The 18,159-nt window shown below is 37.3% G+C and overlaps 1 protein-coding gene across 1 annotated transcript in view; it reads left to right on the top strand.

Moving 5' to 3' along the window:
- The window catches only part of LOC121418192 (gephyrin-like), a 43,158-nt gene extending 25,421 nt beyond the window's left edge, over nt 1-17,737 (top strand). The window contains exons 8-18 of the mRNA XM_041611920.1: nt 7,913-7,961; nt 8,444-8,575; nt 9,493-9,585; nt 10,093-10,268; nt 11,292-11,350; nt 12,283-12,436; nt 13,927-14,048; nt 15,283-15,444; nt 16,395-16,459; nt 17,156-17,259; nt 17,460-17,737. Coding sequence (XP_041467854.1) covers nt 7,913-7,961; nt 8,444-8,575; nt 9,493-9,585; nt 10,093-10,268; nt 11,292-11,350; nt 12,283-12,436; nt 13,927-14,048; nt 15,283-15,444; nt 16,395-16,459; nt 17,156-17,259; nt 17,460-17,690 — 1,347 coding nt within the window. The 3' untranslated portion in view covers nt 17,691-17,737. The remainder of the gene's footprint in view (nt 1-7,912; nt 7,962-8,443; nt 8,576-9,492; nt 9,586-10,092; nt 10,269-11,291; nt 11,351-12,282; nt 12,437-13,926; nt 14,049-15,282; nt 15,445-16,394; nt 16,460-17,155; nt 17,260-17,459) is intronic.
- Nucleotides 17,738-18,159: the final 422 nt, after the last annotated feature.

Genomic DNA, 18,159 nt, shown 5'->3' with positions numbered 1-18,159 from the left:
CTCCTTGATCGTGGTGCTTTGTTGATTGGTGGGCTGGTTCTAGCGCTCTGCTCCTTGACAAGCAGCTTTCCAAAGACAGGGTCGTTCTCGTCATCTGCCCTTGCCTGGATGAAGAAAACCAGATCAAATATATTCGGAAGTCTAGCATCGCGACGAATTCCGCCTACCACCGACACCCATTTGCTCCGCAGGTAGAGTGGCAGCCTCTGAACGATCTGCAAGAGAACAGGTTTTGGCGATAAATCACTAGTATACCCCATAGCGTCCAAAGTCTGGAGACAAACCTGTAACTCATCAGCTAGCTCTTGCAGCATTCTCTTATCTCGTCCGGTTATCTTTGGCCCTCCAGTCACCTACATGATCCAGGCATCAGCAATCATGAAGGGAGTTCCGAATCGGCCATGAAGAAGTGCTTTTGCTCTCCTGTATCCTTCTGATGGTGGCATGATACTGCATGACTGCAAGATCTTGCGGGCTTCTCCTTCACAATAGTGTAATAGCCGAGTTAGCTTGGCACTATCAGGTATGCTGGTGCAGTCAACAGTGCTCTCAAATGCCCTCCCAAATTCCCAAAACTTGAGAGGACTTCCATCAAATGTCATAATCTGTGTCTGAGGGACAAATAGTCCTTCCAGCAAATCTCTCTGTTGCTTCTGGCTGTTGTCAATTATCTGAAGCAGTAAGTCCTGAGTATCCACTGCCCTTGGTCGCTCATAAGAACGGGTAACTTCTTCCCTCATCTTGGAGTTATTACCATCATCTGGACAAGGCAGGAAATCATCAGGCTTTGCGTGAGCCCCTAGAGGAGCCTGGACATCTTCCCTCACCTTGGAGTTTGTGGTAGCAACTAGGTGAGGCAGAACATCATCAACCTTAGCTTGAGCCCCATGAGGATCCTTGACATCTGTAGCCAAATGTCCTTCTACAGAAAGGTATACTTCTACTGAGCATTATGAATGGATTCACTTCTCTCTAGAACTTGACATGAAATACCTGACAAACCCCTCTCATTTTGCTCTAAATGTTCACTTTCTACGATTAAATCAAACTATCTTGATACTAATATCCATTCCTATCTGATTGATATCCTTCCCAAAATAAATATTCATGACCTTCTCTGTCATGTTATCAGCATCAATCACCAACTCGTTTTCATAACGATTCTAACACATAACACCAAAACATATATATGTGGGTTCTTCCACATTGTAAGCATGGATAATAATCCTTCAAAAATCCCTTTGTATACATGCAATCCCTTTAGCTACGTTATCATCATCATCATCAAACAAAAGAGTGATTATCAAGATTTTATCGTATGTATTGATTTTCTACTTAAAACATTGGGCTGTCTCAGAAATAACAAATTAGCAATCGGGATTCCATATCAAAACATGACAAATTTCACGTTAGTTTGTAGCTTCGCAGATTTCCATGCTGCCCTCTACGACATAAATTCCTAACGAATCCAAAGTCTCGCTTCTGACGTCATAATGAGATCTACACCTTCTATCTCCAAACCCAGGTCAGTCAAAGAAATCAAATTGATGATTTGTTGATGAAAGGGACATCGATTCAAGAAATTTAGCTCCACTGTAATTAAGATACAAAGCCACCAAGCTATATTATTCGATTTCTGTGGCAGATCTAAAAGTCTTCATTCAGAAAAATTCTTGTTTGTAGCAAAACAGACGAATTAGCGTCCATATTTCTGCTCCGCAATCTTCCGTAGCCTGCTCAGGTAACGTTCTCAAGGACTAAAACATGGCGAAAAAGCGAAAACGGTAAACAAAACTTTCACTGACTGCGCATGTCCGTTATCAAAATTGAAACTAAATCTCTTTGCTCTGCGAAACAACCATCATAACTCTGAAAGTGTGTGGATCTAGTGTATAGAACTTGGACATAAGAGTAACCATGTATCACTGAACATCTTATGTGAGTTTCAGCTCACATGACCAAAGTCAAAGGTCATTGAAGGTCATTGAACTTTGACCATTTTGGAGGTAATTATTAGATTTCTGTCATAACTTTTAAAATTTATAGATATAGTTTATACAATTTGGATATAGGGGTAATTTAGTATCATTGACATGTCTTAGGTTGCATGATCAAGGTCAAATGTCATTTATTGTCACTGAAAGTAGTATTGTATCATTATATTAATGGTGTTTTTTGTGAAATATTTTATAGCAGTTTTCAAAGTCAGCACTGCTGCTCTATTGAATCGCTTGATGCAGGTGAGACTGCCAGAGGTGCTCCACTTCTTTTTTATTTTTTTAATTCACTGTGCTTCTCTATGTTTACAAAGGACATTGTGCAAATTTCCTGTAGAAAAGATTATGACACTGCTGGATTTCCATAGAGTTACAATTGATTGGATCAATAGTATCTCTTTGTAAGATGGGGCCCAGTTTGCAACTATTGAAAGTTTTATGCAATGAGCCTTTATAGATAAAACATTGTGATGCTGGCCATCCTTCCTCTTTGACTAGATTTATGAACTGGAAACATTGTGACACAAAGCATATCTATTGATAATAATCATGATAAAATTTTCGATATCGTAATATATTTGTATGAATAGAAATACTGAAATTAAGATGTTATCACAGATCATGACTGAATGATGGCCAATTTAGTGAAAATGAACTTCAGTTAGCAATTGCATTTCCTTTCCAGTTGAGATAATCTAAAGCAGACATTTTGTTTACAAGACCTTACATTGCTTAAGTCATAGGTCTTGATGGGTCATAATGATGAATAATCCACTACTAGTTGAAAATGAAAAACAAAAAATTAAATTGTGAAATAACTCTACTTCCAAGTTTGATAAAGAAAATAAAACAATACTTGGGCCCTACATTGCACCATGCTATCTGCTGCAATGATTTTTGTTTGGGGAGTGGCAATAGATCTTCAATTAAATGCACACAGACCCTAACCGATTTATTTTTATGTTCTGAAAGAAAAAATAACAATACAAAGATGAATAAACAGCAATGACAAGCTGTTTGAAAGGTCATATTGGTTCCAAATTGTGCAACCATCAGCAATTTGAAACCGATTTGGCCTTTTTTCCAGAGGTAATGCTTACCTTGTACTATGGAGTGTTTCATTGTTTGAAACTGAAACAGGGATATTTGATAAATGATGAGATTAGATTTGATGGTAGTATAATCACAGTTGAAAACCAAATTTGATTGAAGGGAATTGCATAGTGTGAAGTAGGCTTGAGGTACAGATCTTTTGTTATCAACATTGGCATATTGAGTGTCATGCTTAGAAATCATTCTCTTCCAACTTTTTTAGTTCATGAGATTTTATTAAACTATTGCTCTTTTTCCCCCTCTGTGAAGTCAGGCGCATACCTTTTTCTCTAATATACGACTGACGTGTAATTTTGCATGAATTTTAATTCTTGATTTTGAATGAAATATTCTGATTTATTTATTGTGCATGAAATATTCTAATAAATCATACTCTTTTGTAATTTGATGTATTGTTATCATTTCAGAGAAAAAGTAGGGTTGAAATATATGCATTTTAGATATTGTGTAGGATTTTTTTAAAAAATGAGGATTTTGAAAAATGAGGATCCAACTAATATCAGATGATTAAGTATCAACAGACTTCGAAACACATGTCCTAAATGAGAAAGAATGCCAAAATGTATTCTAGTGTGGACAAGATTGTAACAGTAAATCCTCCAAACCATAAAGGGGAAGTTGGATCTAGATCTGGTACAGTTACATAAACTGAACTTTGTGAAATCATAAAATCTAAGCTGAAAAACGATCACACTGAAGATCGCCAACACAGATAGGCACACGTGGGACAGTGTATTATCATTGCTGGAATAAAGACCCGGTGGAAGTGACCGAATCTGCGCTTATTTTGCTTATTTCTCAGCAAATACACAATTTCTTTCAGAATCGTTTGGCACATATTTTTTATTCATATAAACAGAAACTTGCGTGGTCTATATATTAGATTCTGTAAAAAGTCATTTTGAGATCGTTACCACAACTGGCGTTTATCTTTAAAGTGGGGAAGTTGACCCTGATGTCCAGATGGCTTCAAGATAATTAGAAACCTAAGAAAAACATATCAATCAAACTGGTTTCAAATGTGTAAAGAGGATAGTGCTCGGTTATGGTTTTAACAAAGGTTTAATTCTTATTCTCCCATCAATTAAGTATAGTTTCCTTGTGAGTACCAAGTGCTTCAATATTTGCTCCACTAAATATACATTATACCTGTCACTCTCGATCACCATTAAGTAAAGACTTCAAAAAGTACACAGAAATCCCAATGTGCTCCAAGTAATTTGGCCTGTATTGTGACATAACTTGTGAGCAGCTGTTTTATGCTCAGTATCATAATTCTCCCCCCCCCCCAAAAAAAAAAATAAATAAATAAATAATAAAATAATTTTTTTATGTCAATTGATTCATGAAGAATGAGGAGATATTTTTGTTAGACCTGTGTATGAAAGTAAATTGATTTAAATTGATAGAATCAAAATTACAGGAATAATTTCCTTGGTAATTTCTACCACATCCTCGCCCCTGTGATAAGAAGAAAACAAAACTGCATTGACCTTCTGCCCATTTCTCAACACACATAGGCTAGGAGCCTGCTATGTCTTGATTATAACAAGACATAACCCTACTGAGCCCATGGAGGTTGAGTCCTGAAACCATGTCGATGGGCACAAAGTGCATAATAGTTGTGTAGTTGTCAAATGGATCCAGGGGCGGAAATCTCTCCCAAAAGGTAGGGGGGACAAGGGTCTGGAAAATTTGACAAGCCAAAAAAAAAAAGGGTATTACCTAAAATTTCGACGAAAATATATTTGACAAGCAAAAAAAACCAAAAAAGGTCATCTCGTCCCAAAACGCACGTTTTATTCCCATTTTCAGTGATATATTTCTTAGCATCACACCAAAGACCCAAAATAGTAGGGGGGACATTTGATATTGTGTCCCCCCTACTATTTTGAGTAGAGGGGACACGACCCCCCTGTCCCCCCTGGGATTTCCGCCAATGAATGGATCCATACAAAGTCCCAGCGAAAATTGACGATGGCAGAGACTGAAACTTTTGCTTTGTGTTTGCATGTAGGTCCAAACTTCGCGAGACCGAAACGTTTCATCTCAACTCTAGACCTCGCTGGTTCTCTACACTTATCAGGCAGTACTGGAAAGAAGGCCTTGACCAATGAAGAAATAATCTTTTAGATGGAATTAGCTTCTACGTCCATGCGATAAAAGATATGCTCTATAATAATTACAGAATATTCTACCTATAAGGGCACATTCAGGGATAGATTACTATTGACCAGTATAAAATTAGCTTATTTGAACATGGACCTAGTAGGTCCATGATCTGAAAGAGTGATTCTTCTCATTGTCAAATCTAAAGTTGTAAAGTTTAAGGGGGAATAGGATTTTTTTTAATGAAAATTGGCAAACAAAACAGAAATTTAGTTTCTGTGATTTTTTTTATTTATTATCCATTAAAATAATAGATGCAAGGTTGGTTGCAAAAATGGGCCTAAATGGCAGAAAAAAAGTACAAATCTGAGGCATTGCCCTTTTAAATTCATTTAAATGCCCTCAAACTAGTGAAAGTTTCTCTAAAAACAACATTATTTGCAGCCCTGTTGACCCCACTTCTAAACACGGAACCTACACAAGCATACTATCACTGGAAAGCTCAGCTTCCACTCTCCACATTCATGGCAAGCAATCTCCTTAGATTACATTTGGTAAAGACATTTCAGCTATAACTCATAAAAAATATATATATGCAGTACATATTTGTTTACAAGCCAGCACGTGTTGTGAATACTAAGCAGCTTGAGTCAGCTGACTCCAATCCCCAGTGGTGATTCATTTTCCATATGCCTATAGATCTACATATAATAGAATAGGGCCTAACTCCTTTTTTCCCATGGTTTTAAACGTCGATGTTACCAACGTCACAATACTTTTTATTGATAATATTTCAAAATGATTTATGCATTGGTCCAGTTAATTGATAAGTTTATGATTTAGAATTCCAATGCTGTCAACCATCCGTTCAGTTAATGTATTTTCATTGCATCACTAAAAACAATAAATATATCATACAAATTATGAATGTTAATGAGTGCAATGGACATAATACTTCATGAGGTGAAAGATGAAATGAATTGATCCATTGAATGGATCATTATTTCATGTTTTACTATTTGGTTTATATGTCACCTAAAAATTGATTTTTTTTCTTATGAAATTTATGATTTTCAATGCAAAACATGCTCATGCAGTGCGGTCTGTTGATTGTTATGTCATTACAACATGCGCACTGTTGGTGCCTGCAGCTACAGTATCGTTGCGCGTGCAATGGACAAAATCGCATGGATCCAAAATTGCACGGTTGATGACATCATTGCAAAATGAATGAACGATATCAAACAACTAATCAAATCACAAGGATCTATCTGGGTGTCATATAAAATCAAACGTAGACATCAAATATGTAGATCAATCATCAATAAAAAAGATACAAAAACACAAGATAGATACAAATTAATTTTGTAGTATAATTAGGCCTGTATAATATTAGAAATTATTAGGAAACTTAAAAATAAAGCAAATATTGGCCTTGTGCTGGAAAGTATCCCCAATTAAGAAGTATTTGTTTGGAGGCTACTTAAATATAAAATTATCAAAGCAGATAAATGACAAAAGTAAGGGTGAAGAAAAGGGATGGAAAGATAAATAAGTCATGTATATGGGGATTAACTAGGAAATTATGCAAAGACAAACTATGTTTAAAATGCATGAGGAGGTGAATAAAACATGACTAAACCCAAACATAAAAGTGTGTTATGTGTGTATTTGTGATGCCATGTATGATAAAACCCCTCAAAAAATTAACCTACAAAATTAATGCTGTGTCAACCTGTTTGACCATGTACAAAATCTATGACATGTTAAAGGTCACAAAAACAGTTGGTCATCTAGCGGCCACTTTGAAGGGTTCATACTGTGTATGATTCATAGAGTCAATATTTCTATAGCAGGCCTGGCTATATTTCATTCATTTGAGCAATGATGTATTGAATTATAAGTTTTAAACTGCTAACTGAAATATCTGCTACACCAAGTAGAGAAGTTTAATTAGAGCCAAGTATTTACCCTAATGTACTTTATGAATGTTTATTTGCCTGGCTAGAAGAAGATGATCATCATGAGAGAAATGATGATGATGATGATGATTAGGAATGATATTCTCCTGACTAAAATCGGAATTCTGATTTTTTTTTACGTGAAATCCTTTGCCCAAGAACATTGTCCCTTGTTTATTTTTCAGATTTTTTTTCAGAGGAGAATATCATGCCTGAACAATATCAATGATGATGATGTTGATGATGATGATGATGATGATGGTGATCAATGATGATGATAAAGATTGTGATATGATGATGATGATGATGATCATAATGATGGTAATTATGATGAAGATGGTGGTGGTGGTGATGATGATGATGGTGGCAATCAATGATGATGATAAAGATTGTGATATGATGATGATGATCATGATCATAATAGTGGTAATTATGATGAAGATGGTGGTGGTGGTGATGATGATGATGATGATGATGATGATGATAAGGATGATGATTATGACTATTACTGTCATCGATGATGATGTTTATCATCATAATCATGGTGGTGGTGGTGATGATGATGATAATGATGAGGATGTTGATGATAATGTTGGTGATGATGATCATGATAATTAGGGTGATCATCATCTTGAAACATGATGATGATGAAAATGATGATGGAAATGATGGAGATGATGATGAATATTTGACATCAAATCACCAGATTAACATATTTTCTAATTTTCTCAGAATCTACCAACTGTCAGTCCACATGGGCATCACAACTGTCAGAAGATCCGTAAGTTGAAGATTTTTCAATTTTTAGAAAGCAGACTTTTTAGCCACTGAACTGAAGACATGATTATTTATTTGATTATCATTCACATATTCATTTGTAATTTTATTTGTTTTATGGAAGGGCTTATCGTCAAATGGTAATATAAATATAATGGGTTGATTTGTTAATGGCTGGAAGCCGGAATTAACAGAATCATAATACTATTAAGTAGCAGAAGCAGAATATTTCATTCATTTTGCTTTTAAAGCAATATTACTTTTAATGTCAGAGGATGAAATCTTTGGAATTGTGATATATTCTTTGACTAGTGCTATATCATTGCAATGCATTTGCTCTGTAATAAGTATTTTCTACTGCTTTTATTGATTGAAAACATTATTGTTCGAAAGAGGACTCTTACTTCTGTTATGTCAATCATGTATGTTGGGAAAGTGATTGATGTTTATTAACAGAAAGCACTTGTAAATCTTCTATTCCATCAGGTCACCATGACGTTGAGAAGGTGGCCAGGCGTCCAAGAGACTCGATCTATCCCGTCATCCCTTTCAAAGATGCCCTTAAGATCGTCATGGATAACACCCCAGTACTACCACCAGAGGTTGTGGATATTAAGGGTAAGTTGGAGTGGAGGGGGGGGAAGAGAGTGGAGAAGGGGATGGGAAGGGGGAAGAAGGAAAGGAGGGGAATTGAAAGAGAGAACGTTGCCAGGCATCCAAGAGATTCAATCTATCCTGTCATCCCAGTCAAAGATGCCCTCAAGATTGCCATGGACTACCACCAGAGTTTGTGGATATTAAGGGTAAGTTGGAGAGCAAAGGCTAGAAGGAGGTGGGGCGGAGGGAAGGAAGAGACCGACAGATAGATGGGAGGGAGATAAAAGGTTAAGGGTATTGATGTAAAACTCCCTACTATTTGATTTAATTATGGTTTATTATGTGGCAGTTATGGGCCACTTTCATCATTTTATGATCGTGGTAACATCTGGCCCAAAGAACAACCATAAAAAAAGAAGGGGGAAGGAAAAGAGGGAGAAGGGGATGGAGCAAGGGACAGGCTGAGAAGGGGTAGTGGGAGAGGGAATGAGTTTTTTACACATAAATCTTATTAATGTATGCAGATGAATATGGGACCTAGGAAGTGGCAGGGGGGCATTAGGATGGAAACTGGAGGAAAGGACTGGAATACTGATAACATATTTAGCTCATTAAAGATTGGTAAAAGTTAGAGAGTGAAGTAGAAAATAAGCTATTTTTTGTGAGGAGGAAATCTAATTTTAATGTGATAGATAAAGATTAGTGGAGAAATCTCACATGGTTTTACAAAATAGTCCTACATTATTGTCATAAACTGTACTTACATTTTCTTCTTTATCTTGTTCCTGTACTTTAGTTTTCCTACATTATTTTCATATACTATTAGTATATTCTTTTCACATTTTATGTTTCTTTCCTGTACTTGTACTGTAGTAAAAATTAATGATTTGATAAATAAATGAATAAATTAATTAATTAATTGATATCTCTGTCCATAGATGCTTTGGCTAGAGTTGTAGCTGAGGAGGTCAAAGCCCCAATTTCACTGCCTCCATTTAGGAACTCAATCAAGGACGGTTATGCAGTACTAGGTAAGAATAGTGAAATTACATGGAGTTGACGTGATAGCATACAACTAAACATCATGGAGGGCTATGATAAGAATAACCCTCTGGGTCGCTTGAATTATAATGGTGTGGCTCACAAAATCTTGAAATAATATGGTCTAAGACTTAACCCTAGTAAGACGGGGGGGGGGTTGAATCAGGCCCCCCCCTCGACTTTTTTCATGATAAATCATCACTTTCGTATAATCACCAGTTCGTCTGCGATCATTTCGTCTCTTAAATCTTTGGTCTAATTTCCATTTAATTTTCAGTTATTTCACCAAATTAACACTTAGTCCAAGTGATTTATGGACTTAATGGCTATTGAACCATTTGAAGAGTGAACAAATTGATGGTAGACACCAAATGAGAGTAGATGAGTTGGTAATTGGACGAATTGGCATTATTACCATGGATAGCAAATTGAAACTTTCATGCACCAAGACCTAGGTCCCGTTTTGTATACTTATCTGTATCAATCAACCGTTTCAGCTTCTGATGGTCCCGGGGTACGTCAGGTGATGAACGATGCCACCGCTGGAGATGCACCTGACCTTGAGCTCCTCCCAGGTCATGTGATCAGGATCACCACCGGTGCTCCAATCCCTAAGGGTGCTGACGCTGTGGTGCAGGTGGAGGATACCGAACTAGTAGAAGAAGCCGATGATGTAAGTATGACTGGAAAAGCAGATATTGAAGGCAGTGAGGCTGTGGTTTTTCAATCTTTTTTTCTTTAAAACAGATAATTCAAATTATCAATTTTTTTCAGTTTCACTATATGCACATTTATTTTTTCATTGAAAAAAAAGTAGTACAACTACAGGAAACACCTGTCAACTAGTACTGATTTCTAGTAGTTAGTACTGAAATACGAGAAGAATTTGGATGGTTTTCATGCTAAATACTGATTTCCTCAGCAAAATATTGATTTCAGCTCTTAAAATACTGGAATACTCTTGTTTACATTGGCAGCTCTGATAAAACACTTTATGTGTGAAACAATGATATGGGTCTAATTAAAACTAAACAATATTTTAGGTTTGTATGGTACATCCATTTGTTTTAATGCAGTGCACAGAGCAAAATACGCAAAAACTGATTTGTTAATTCTGACCAAACCATGCTGCAGACGCTGCTGTCATTCAGCTACTAAAAATCACACATTGCAACTTTTTGTGGGTTTGGCCATACCTGATCTGTTTAAGTCCTTTAGTATTGAATTACATTCAGTGGCATACAGATGGGGGGGTGGGGGCTAGGAGGCACTTGTCCCCAAAGAAATTGTTCTCGACTAAGAAGAATAAAGAAAGAGTAAAGGGTGAAATATGTTTTTTCTGAATATTATGTCAAAATCTATCATAAAATTTGATTTTTGTAATAATAATGTCAAATTTTTGCTTGCTCGCTTTTTTCGCAACTTTTCATAAATATTGCTTAATTTACCATATCTGCCCCCTCCCTCCCCATTGTTTTGCTAATTACGCCACTGATTGAATTGAATGTATAGGCATACTCATAAATGCAGAACTTTTTAACACACATATACATAAAATGAAAGTTCACCACAAACAAAAACAGATACAGTCGTGGGGGTATAAAACATGTGTGAAAAACAAATTGGTGTTTAATGGAATACTGGATTGTTAATTTATTTATCTCATCCATTCTATTTTGTTCTCCACCTTTCTCAGGGTAAAAGAGAGGTATCTGTTAGAATTCTATCAACACCTACAGCTGGCCAGGATATCAGGTGGGTAGATTTCTCTACTATTGCAAATAGTGGGGGCGTCTTGGTCTAGTGGTTATGACTCTTGTCTTTCTATCTGAGGGACGTGGGTTCAGTTCCAAACCATGGCATGTTTTCCTTCAGCAAGAAATTTACCCACTTTGTGCTGCACTCAACCCAGGTGAGGTGAATGGGTACCCAGTAGGAAGAAGTTCCTTCAATGCTTGGGTGCCTATATGGACAGCGTAGCTAATGCAGGGTTAAAAAATAGCAGCGCTTTGTATCCTCAGGCAAAAAGGACTTTAAAAATACAGCTGTTATTATTATTATTTGATTTCATATCCTTTTCTGTAGATGTTCTGGCATGGAGCAGGTCCACATACTTACATCTAGATACCTCTTCTATAGCCAATGTTCTCTATTTGATTTATATCCCTTTTAAATGGGTGTACTAGGATATTTCCACACACTAGAAGTGATTTGTGCATGTGATAATACATACAAGCTCTTTGTGCCCTTGTGTGACGTCATTCCATGGAGCTAACCCTGAGAGAGATAGGTCAATAACCGACCTGTGCTCCTGAGCTTGGTGTCCTCAATAGGAATTACCAGTGTCATGCCCCTCTCTGTTTAATTGACCATTTTGTGCTGTAAAATGGAAAAATATAGTCACGTAGATAAAGCAGTTGTAAACCAATTTTCAATTTACCATTATTGGCTTCTATCATTCTAGACCTATCGGAAGCAACCTGCAAGATGGGACCATGTTGGTGGTTCCTGGAACCAATCTCTGCCCTTTGAGCTTGGTCTCTTTGCCTGAATGGGAATCGCTTGGGCCTTGCAACTCTGTATTCAAACAACCATTTTGTGCTTTAAAATGGAAATCTATAGTCAATTAGATGAAAACAGGTGAAGGCCGTTCATCAATTTACCATTATTTGTTTCTATTATTCTAGACCTATCGGAAGCGACCTGCAAGAAGGGACCATGCTGGTGGTTCCTGGAACCAAGCTTTGTCCTCCGGAGCTTGGTCTCCTTGCGTCAGTGGGAATCACGAAGGTCAAGTGTCACCGTCGACCCATAGTAGGTGTCTGTTCAACAGGCAATGAGGTGAGTACAATTGTGTACAAGGGGAGCGTTTCACGAAGATCGAGCTTTACCGACTAACTTGCCTTCAGCTAATCAGATGCAAGAATTTCAGTAGCTTATAACAATAAGTCACGAAGGTCAAGCGTTACTGTCGACCCATAGAAGGTGTTCGTTCAACAGGCAATTAGGTGAGTGACCTGTGGTATAATACCGGGGGGAGGGGGGTGTTCCATACAGCTGTTCATAAGATATGAACAGCTGTATCGACTGAAGGTCCTATCTTGTGAATGATAAAGACCAGGGCCCCATAACAATGGTCATCAATTAATCATTAATTTGAAAGAACAATTCTGATTGTTTCCTCATCAGTCTACTGACCAAAATTGCAATGATGACCTTAACTCTTCATGCGTTACGTTCGCATTATTGCACATCCGTAGGCGTGTTTCGTTCGCATTCGCACAACCACACATTTCCCATAGACGTCCCCTGTCCCATTGTTTTTCGAGCAATTGCATGCCCCGGAGCGTGCCTAGCTACAATGTATAGCCTAGCGTTTTTGTATACCGTACATGTGTACCGATCGATCGATCGCACGTGCGACATTAGTTTAGCGTTCGACGGATTATCTCAGTTTACAAATTACAGAATCGTTGAGTTTTCCCAAAAAATCAATACATCCTGATCACAGCCAGGAAGTTCATTGAAAAAGGAGAGGAGAAAATCAATAAAACCCTCCTCACAAACAATACCATGGCCAGGTTTATTGTTAGGAGTCTGTGACTCATGGCACGAATGTGAATGAGACCCTTTCAATGGAGTACAGTACCTTGACAAGGCAAAAATTTACTCTTTTATTTTCCACTATATATGGGCTATTTTTATCAGATTAATGATTTTGGTATCAATACAAAGCTTATGTAATGAACAGTCCAAGTGGATAAATAAAAATCATGCCACTAACACAAGAACCAATGTAAAAGGGGGGCTAAATTTTGTTGGAAGTATTAGGAGAAAGCATTTAGAAATTGTAATTTATCCAATAAATTTATATATGATAAGAAAGCCCAGGAAACACTCTAAAAGTTTGCTACACAACATTTTCTTTCAAAATGATCAGATAAAAAGTTATGGCACTGTAAATAACAGAGTGTATTATACTGCGTAGAGGGGATCACTGCTAAAATAATGCAACACACAGGGGGTTTACAGGTTAACGCATGAAGAGTTAATTCACCGTTTCATCTAGCGATAAATCACCAACCCGTTTGATATGGGGTCCAAATTTCCATTACTGTTGATTTAGTTTCTCAGAAAGGGTTACCAGTCATCCACAAAGTTGCATGTAAGTTACAAACAGCTTTATAAAACCCCCCTAGAATGTATTTTTGTCATACCGCTACATCTTTTGTTCCTACAGTGAGCAGATTTCTGCAGAGTTCCTTTGGTAGTTACCGTAACAGAAAGAGAAAACCTGTATCCATTCTTGTTATCTCTTCTTGTTCTTACAGTTGACGGAACCCTCTGAGAAGCTTCCTCCGGGTCACATCTATGATAGTAATAGGATTACCATGCTGGCTACACTCCTAGAGATGAATGTTCCTACAGTAGATGTAGGCATCGCACCTGATACGTGAGTCTTCCATTCGATCTTATGGATTTTGAATTGAGTAGAATTAAAACTTGATTGTTGTCTGTATTCATGAGAAAATTTGACACCATTCTGGTATAATTCACACATGGTTGAACCATGGTAGATCGAGATTTATTGACTAGCAGACGTTACGCAATACCACTGGAAAATGCGTTAGGGTAAAGTCATCATCTCACTAACCCGGTCTGACAATTGCCCAATGCTGATCAGGCCTGACTGAAGAATTTCTTGCACAAAGCCAGGGGTCACCAAACAATAATCCAATAATTCATTCTCTTATGAAAGCTGACGTACAACTGAATTTTAAAAATTTACTGGGGGGCAGCTTCATATTACTGTTCGTATATTGTGATGCATGAGTGAAGTCACAACTGGTCATACTTGGTTATGCTAAATGACTGGATAGGTACCCTAAACTATTCTCAGAAGCTTCACAATTTCATTCTTTCCGCCAATTTCCACACCTCCAAGGAAAGGAATCTTCAAGAACATATGTCCTTGTGTTGCTGACTTAGCACTTAAGAACTTGTTCTAGGTGTGCATAAAGTTATGTGTAATTTTGCAGACAGCTTTATGAAACCCCAACCTTGTATGGGTTTTCAATTCTTTTCAATTTAATATCAGGCCTTGAATTACACTCTTTTGATGATATATGCTTACTTTAAGTTGCATGTGGAGATGGTATCGCCCCTGGTCCTTAAAGGCGACCACACACCTTACGATTTGTCTGGGCCCCAATTTTGGAATAGAACGTAAAGAAACGTAAGAATTTGATGCTAATATTGAGACAAGGAATATCTTACTGTGTAATCTTCTCAGTCATCATAAGAATACCTATGTTCAAATCTGTGACTATGCTATCATCCTTCTTAGAATAAAAGCAAATTTGATATCTAGTCGTAATGATGTCATAGCAGTCATACGATTAGCAACGAATTGAAACTAATTTGGCCTTTACTCCAAAATAAAGGCTTGCAATCTTTAAAAATGATTATATTATTATTTTCAGAAAATTTGCAAAATGCGATTTGTTCCAAAATCGGATCGCGAACAGTCGTATGGTGAGCGGTGGCCTTAAGGCAACCGACCCTATTTTTTAAAATATAGTAGAATTTAATGCGACTTTAAGATTTTAAGACTTGAAACATCTTACTGTTCAAATTTTTAAATCATCCTTCAAATGCTCAATTCCTGCCTGTGTCATCTGTTGCAGGGTCCAAGCAACCAAGGAGGTTCTCTTGAAGGCTGCCTCTCAATCTGATGTGATCGTTACTACCGGTGGAGTGTCCATGGGGGAGAAAGATCTACTCAAGTATGTCCTCTCAGAAGAACTCAAGGCTACGCTTCACTTTGGACGTATATTCATCAAGCCAGGGTAAGAACCACAAGAATGTTTATAGGCTCATCGATATAAAAAAAAATGGATGGAGCAACAACGCACCTTTTAACCTTTTAACTGGGCTATTTCGATGCCTTAGAAGTCCTTATGATCTCGGCCGTTGATTGCGACAAAAATTGGCACGCGTGTTACCCAGGGCATAATCTGCAAAATTATTAGATCAAATTCTGCGAAAAAGCTCATTGAAAATAAATTATGCTAATTTATGCATAAAATCAAAAGTTTGCTCTAATTACATAAATAATATCCCCTTAAATGCTTATTTTTGGTTCACAGATTCTTTATAAGAATCTAATCAAATGCACTTTTGAAAAATTTCAACATCTTATTTATTTTCTTATTTGTTTTATTGTTTTCTAAATTTTTAATGTATTTCTTTGTTTTTCAACTTTTGTAGTTCATTGGGGTTTTTTTTCAATGGAAATTGTTTGGGACTTTATTTTGGCCATAAGAAGATGAAATTAATTGTCAGTAAAAAGAAAAGTAATCATACATTTATGAATTTTCGCAAAAAATACTATTTGCATTGGATTTGTACACTAATTCACGCTTTTGAGCTATTTTGGGTCTGCATGCACTTACAAAATGTTGCGTAATTTTGGAACCGCGTACCCAAGGGGTCACAATTTGGGTCTAAAAAATTGCGTGAGAATTGAAAGTAATGACATTGAAATGACAGTGTCCCCCTTCTCTTCCTTTGAGGTTTCTGCCATACTTTATTGATACATTTGACAGCTATAGAAAATGCTTAATGATTTACAAGATAATTGGGTGTATCTACATTTGTCCCCTCCCCACTTTTCTTTAATTCTGTTTTTCCTTTTCTGTCTCCACATACAATCAAAGCTGCATCTTTGATTTGCAACATTAGAGTATGGATTATCTCAGTCCCTCTCTCCCCCTCTTTTTTCTTTCTCTCTCTACAGGAAACCAACAACTTTCTGCACATTTGAACACGAGGGTGCAAAGAAGCTCTTCTTCTCACTGCCAGGTAAGATTCTACATTAGCATTAACAGGACCAAGATTAAACCAAGGGTCCCAATCTTATGGTATTGAAAGCCTCATTGATTGGCCTCAGGGCCTTTCTAATTGGTACCAGAGATATTCAAATACCAATCAGCATGCGACTGCCCATACTTGAATTGAATATCACAATCCGAAAGGTGTGACCAACATTTGAAACTGCATCAGCTCTTAACTTCTCCCAGTTAGCGTGGATTGCAGCTGCATGCTTAAACACCAAGATGTCCTTTGAATTTCGATACATAAATGTGAAGTGCATGCAGTATGAAGAGTCTGTGGTCAGTGCAGTACCCTCATAATGATAATGGCAAAATTCTTAATGTAACGCTCATCAGATCCATTGTAGGCGTATCATAGAGCGTTGTGGCCAAGTGGATTAGTCTCAGGACTTCTAAACAGAGGGTCATGGGTTCGAATTCCAGTCATGGCGTAAATTTCTTCAGCGAGTAATCGATCCACATTGCGCTGCACTCCACCCAGGTGAGGAATCTGGCAAGAAATTATTCTTTGACACATGTGAGCATGTGACAGTAGCTCAGCTCCAGCCAGTGTTATTATGTTGCACTTATTGTAGAGTGCTTTGGAACTTCTGATAAAGGGGTATTAGGTGCTATAAAAGCAAGTATAGTTGTTACCTTTTCCACCATCATCTGTTTCTTATAGGTAATCCTGTATCAGGCATCGTGACATTCAACCACTTTGTCTTACCTTGTCTGAGGAGGATGATGGGATATGCGAACCTTCATCTCAAGAGAATCAAAGTTCGGGTAAGTTGCTGAGTATCATGTAAGAGAGAAAACCTTTTTTTTTGTCTGAAATAAGCAACTTTGTTGTTTATTTTAAGAAATAAATATGGGTCTTAATGAAGTCTTTAGGGCTGTAATTCGCTTTTGAGTCAGGATAGTATGAGAGTTTATCAAAGGTATTTTATTAACTCGCCCATATCTTCCTCTTCTTGCTCTTTCAGGTCCAGCAAGACCTCAAGCTTGACCCTCGACCCGAGTTCCAGAGGGCGCTGTTGGACTGGCAGTCCCCTGAGGACGGCGTGCCTCTGGCTTCGACGACCGGCAACCAGATCAGCAGCCGTCTGATCAGCATGCGGCAAGCCAACGCCCTGTTAGCGCTGCCTCCGAGGAGTGATGAGCAGCCGACTATCCCTAAAGGATCTCTAGTTGAAGCTGTGGTGCTTAGACTATGAGCAATAGATAATTAAAGCACATTGACCTGCAAGCCCTACATCCGATTTTTGCTGAATGATAATTTTTTAATTATTGATGAAAAATCAGGATGAAAATCGGATCGAACACCACCATGCTTTATCACACCTATACTTGTTCCCCTCACCCTCGAAAAAATCCTGTGTATTGTCAAGGTCAATATTCTTGTCAATGCAATGCCTTAAGCATTGGATGTCATTTCATCAGAGATGAACAGAAAATATTTGTGTGTTATAATATGTCTTGAATGACTTTGGAAGTCTGCCATAATTTTAGATTAGATTGAATAATTTAAGAACAACTGACAGAAAAAGAAGTAATTGATTGAGAGTTTCAAAGTTCAGGCAATTAAGTCAGGAGATTGATGGAAAGTCGTTGGATTGAGCTTGGAAGCTGTATCTTTAGTTTAAGAAGTGGTTTAGAGATTTAGATATTAATTTCAGTTCAGTG

The sequence above is a fragment of the Lytechinus variegatus genome, chromosome 7 (assembly GCF_018143015.1).
Source record: "Lytechinus variegatus isolate NC3 chromosome 7, Lvar_3.0, whole genome shotgun sequence".
Lineage (NCBI taxonomy): Eukaryota > Metazoa > Echinodermata > Echinoidea > Temnopleuroida > Toxopneustidae > Lytechinus > Lytechinus variegatus.
This window is presented reverse-complemented; position numbering and strand designations above follow the sequence as displayed.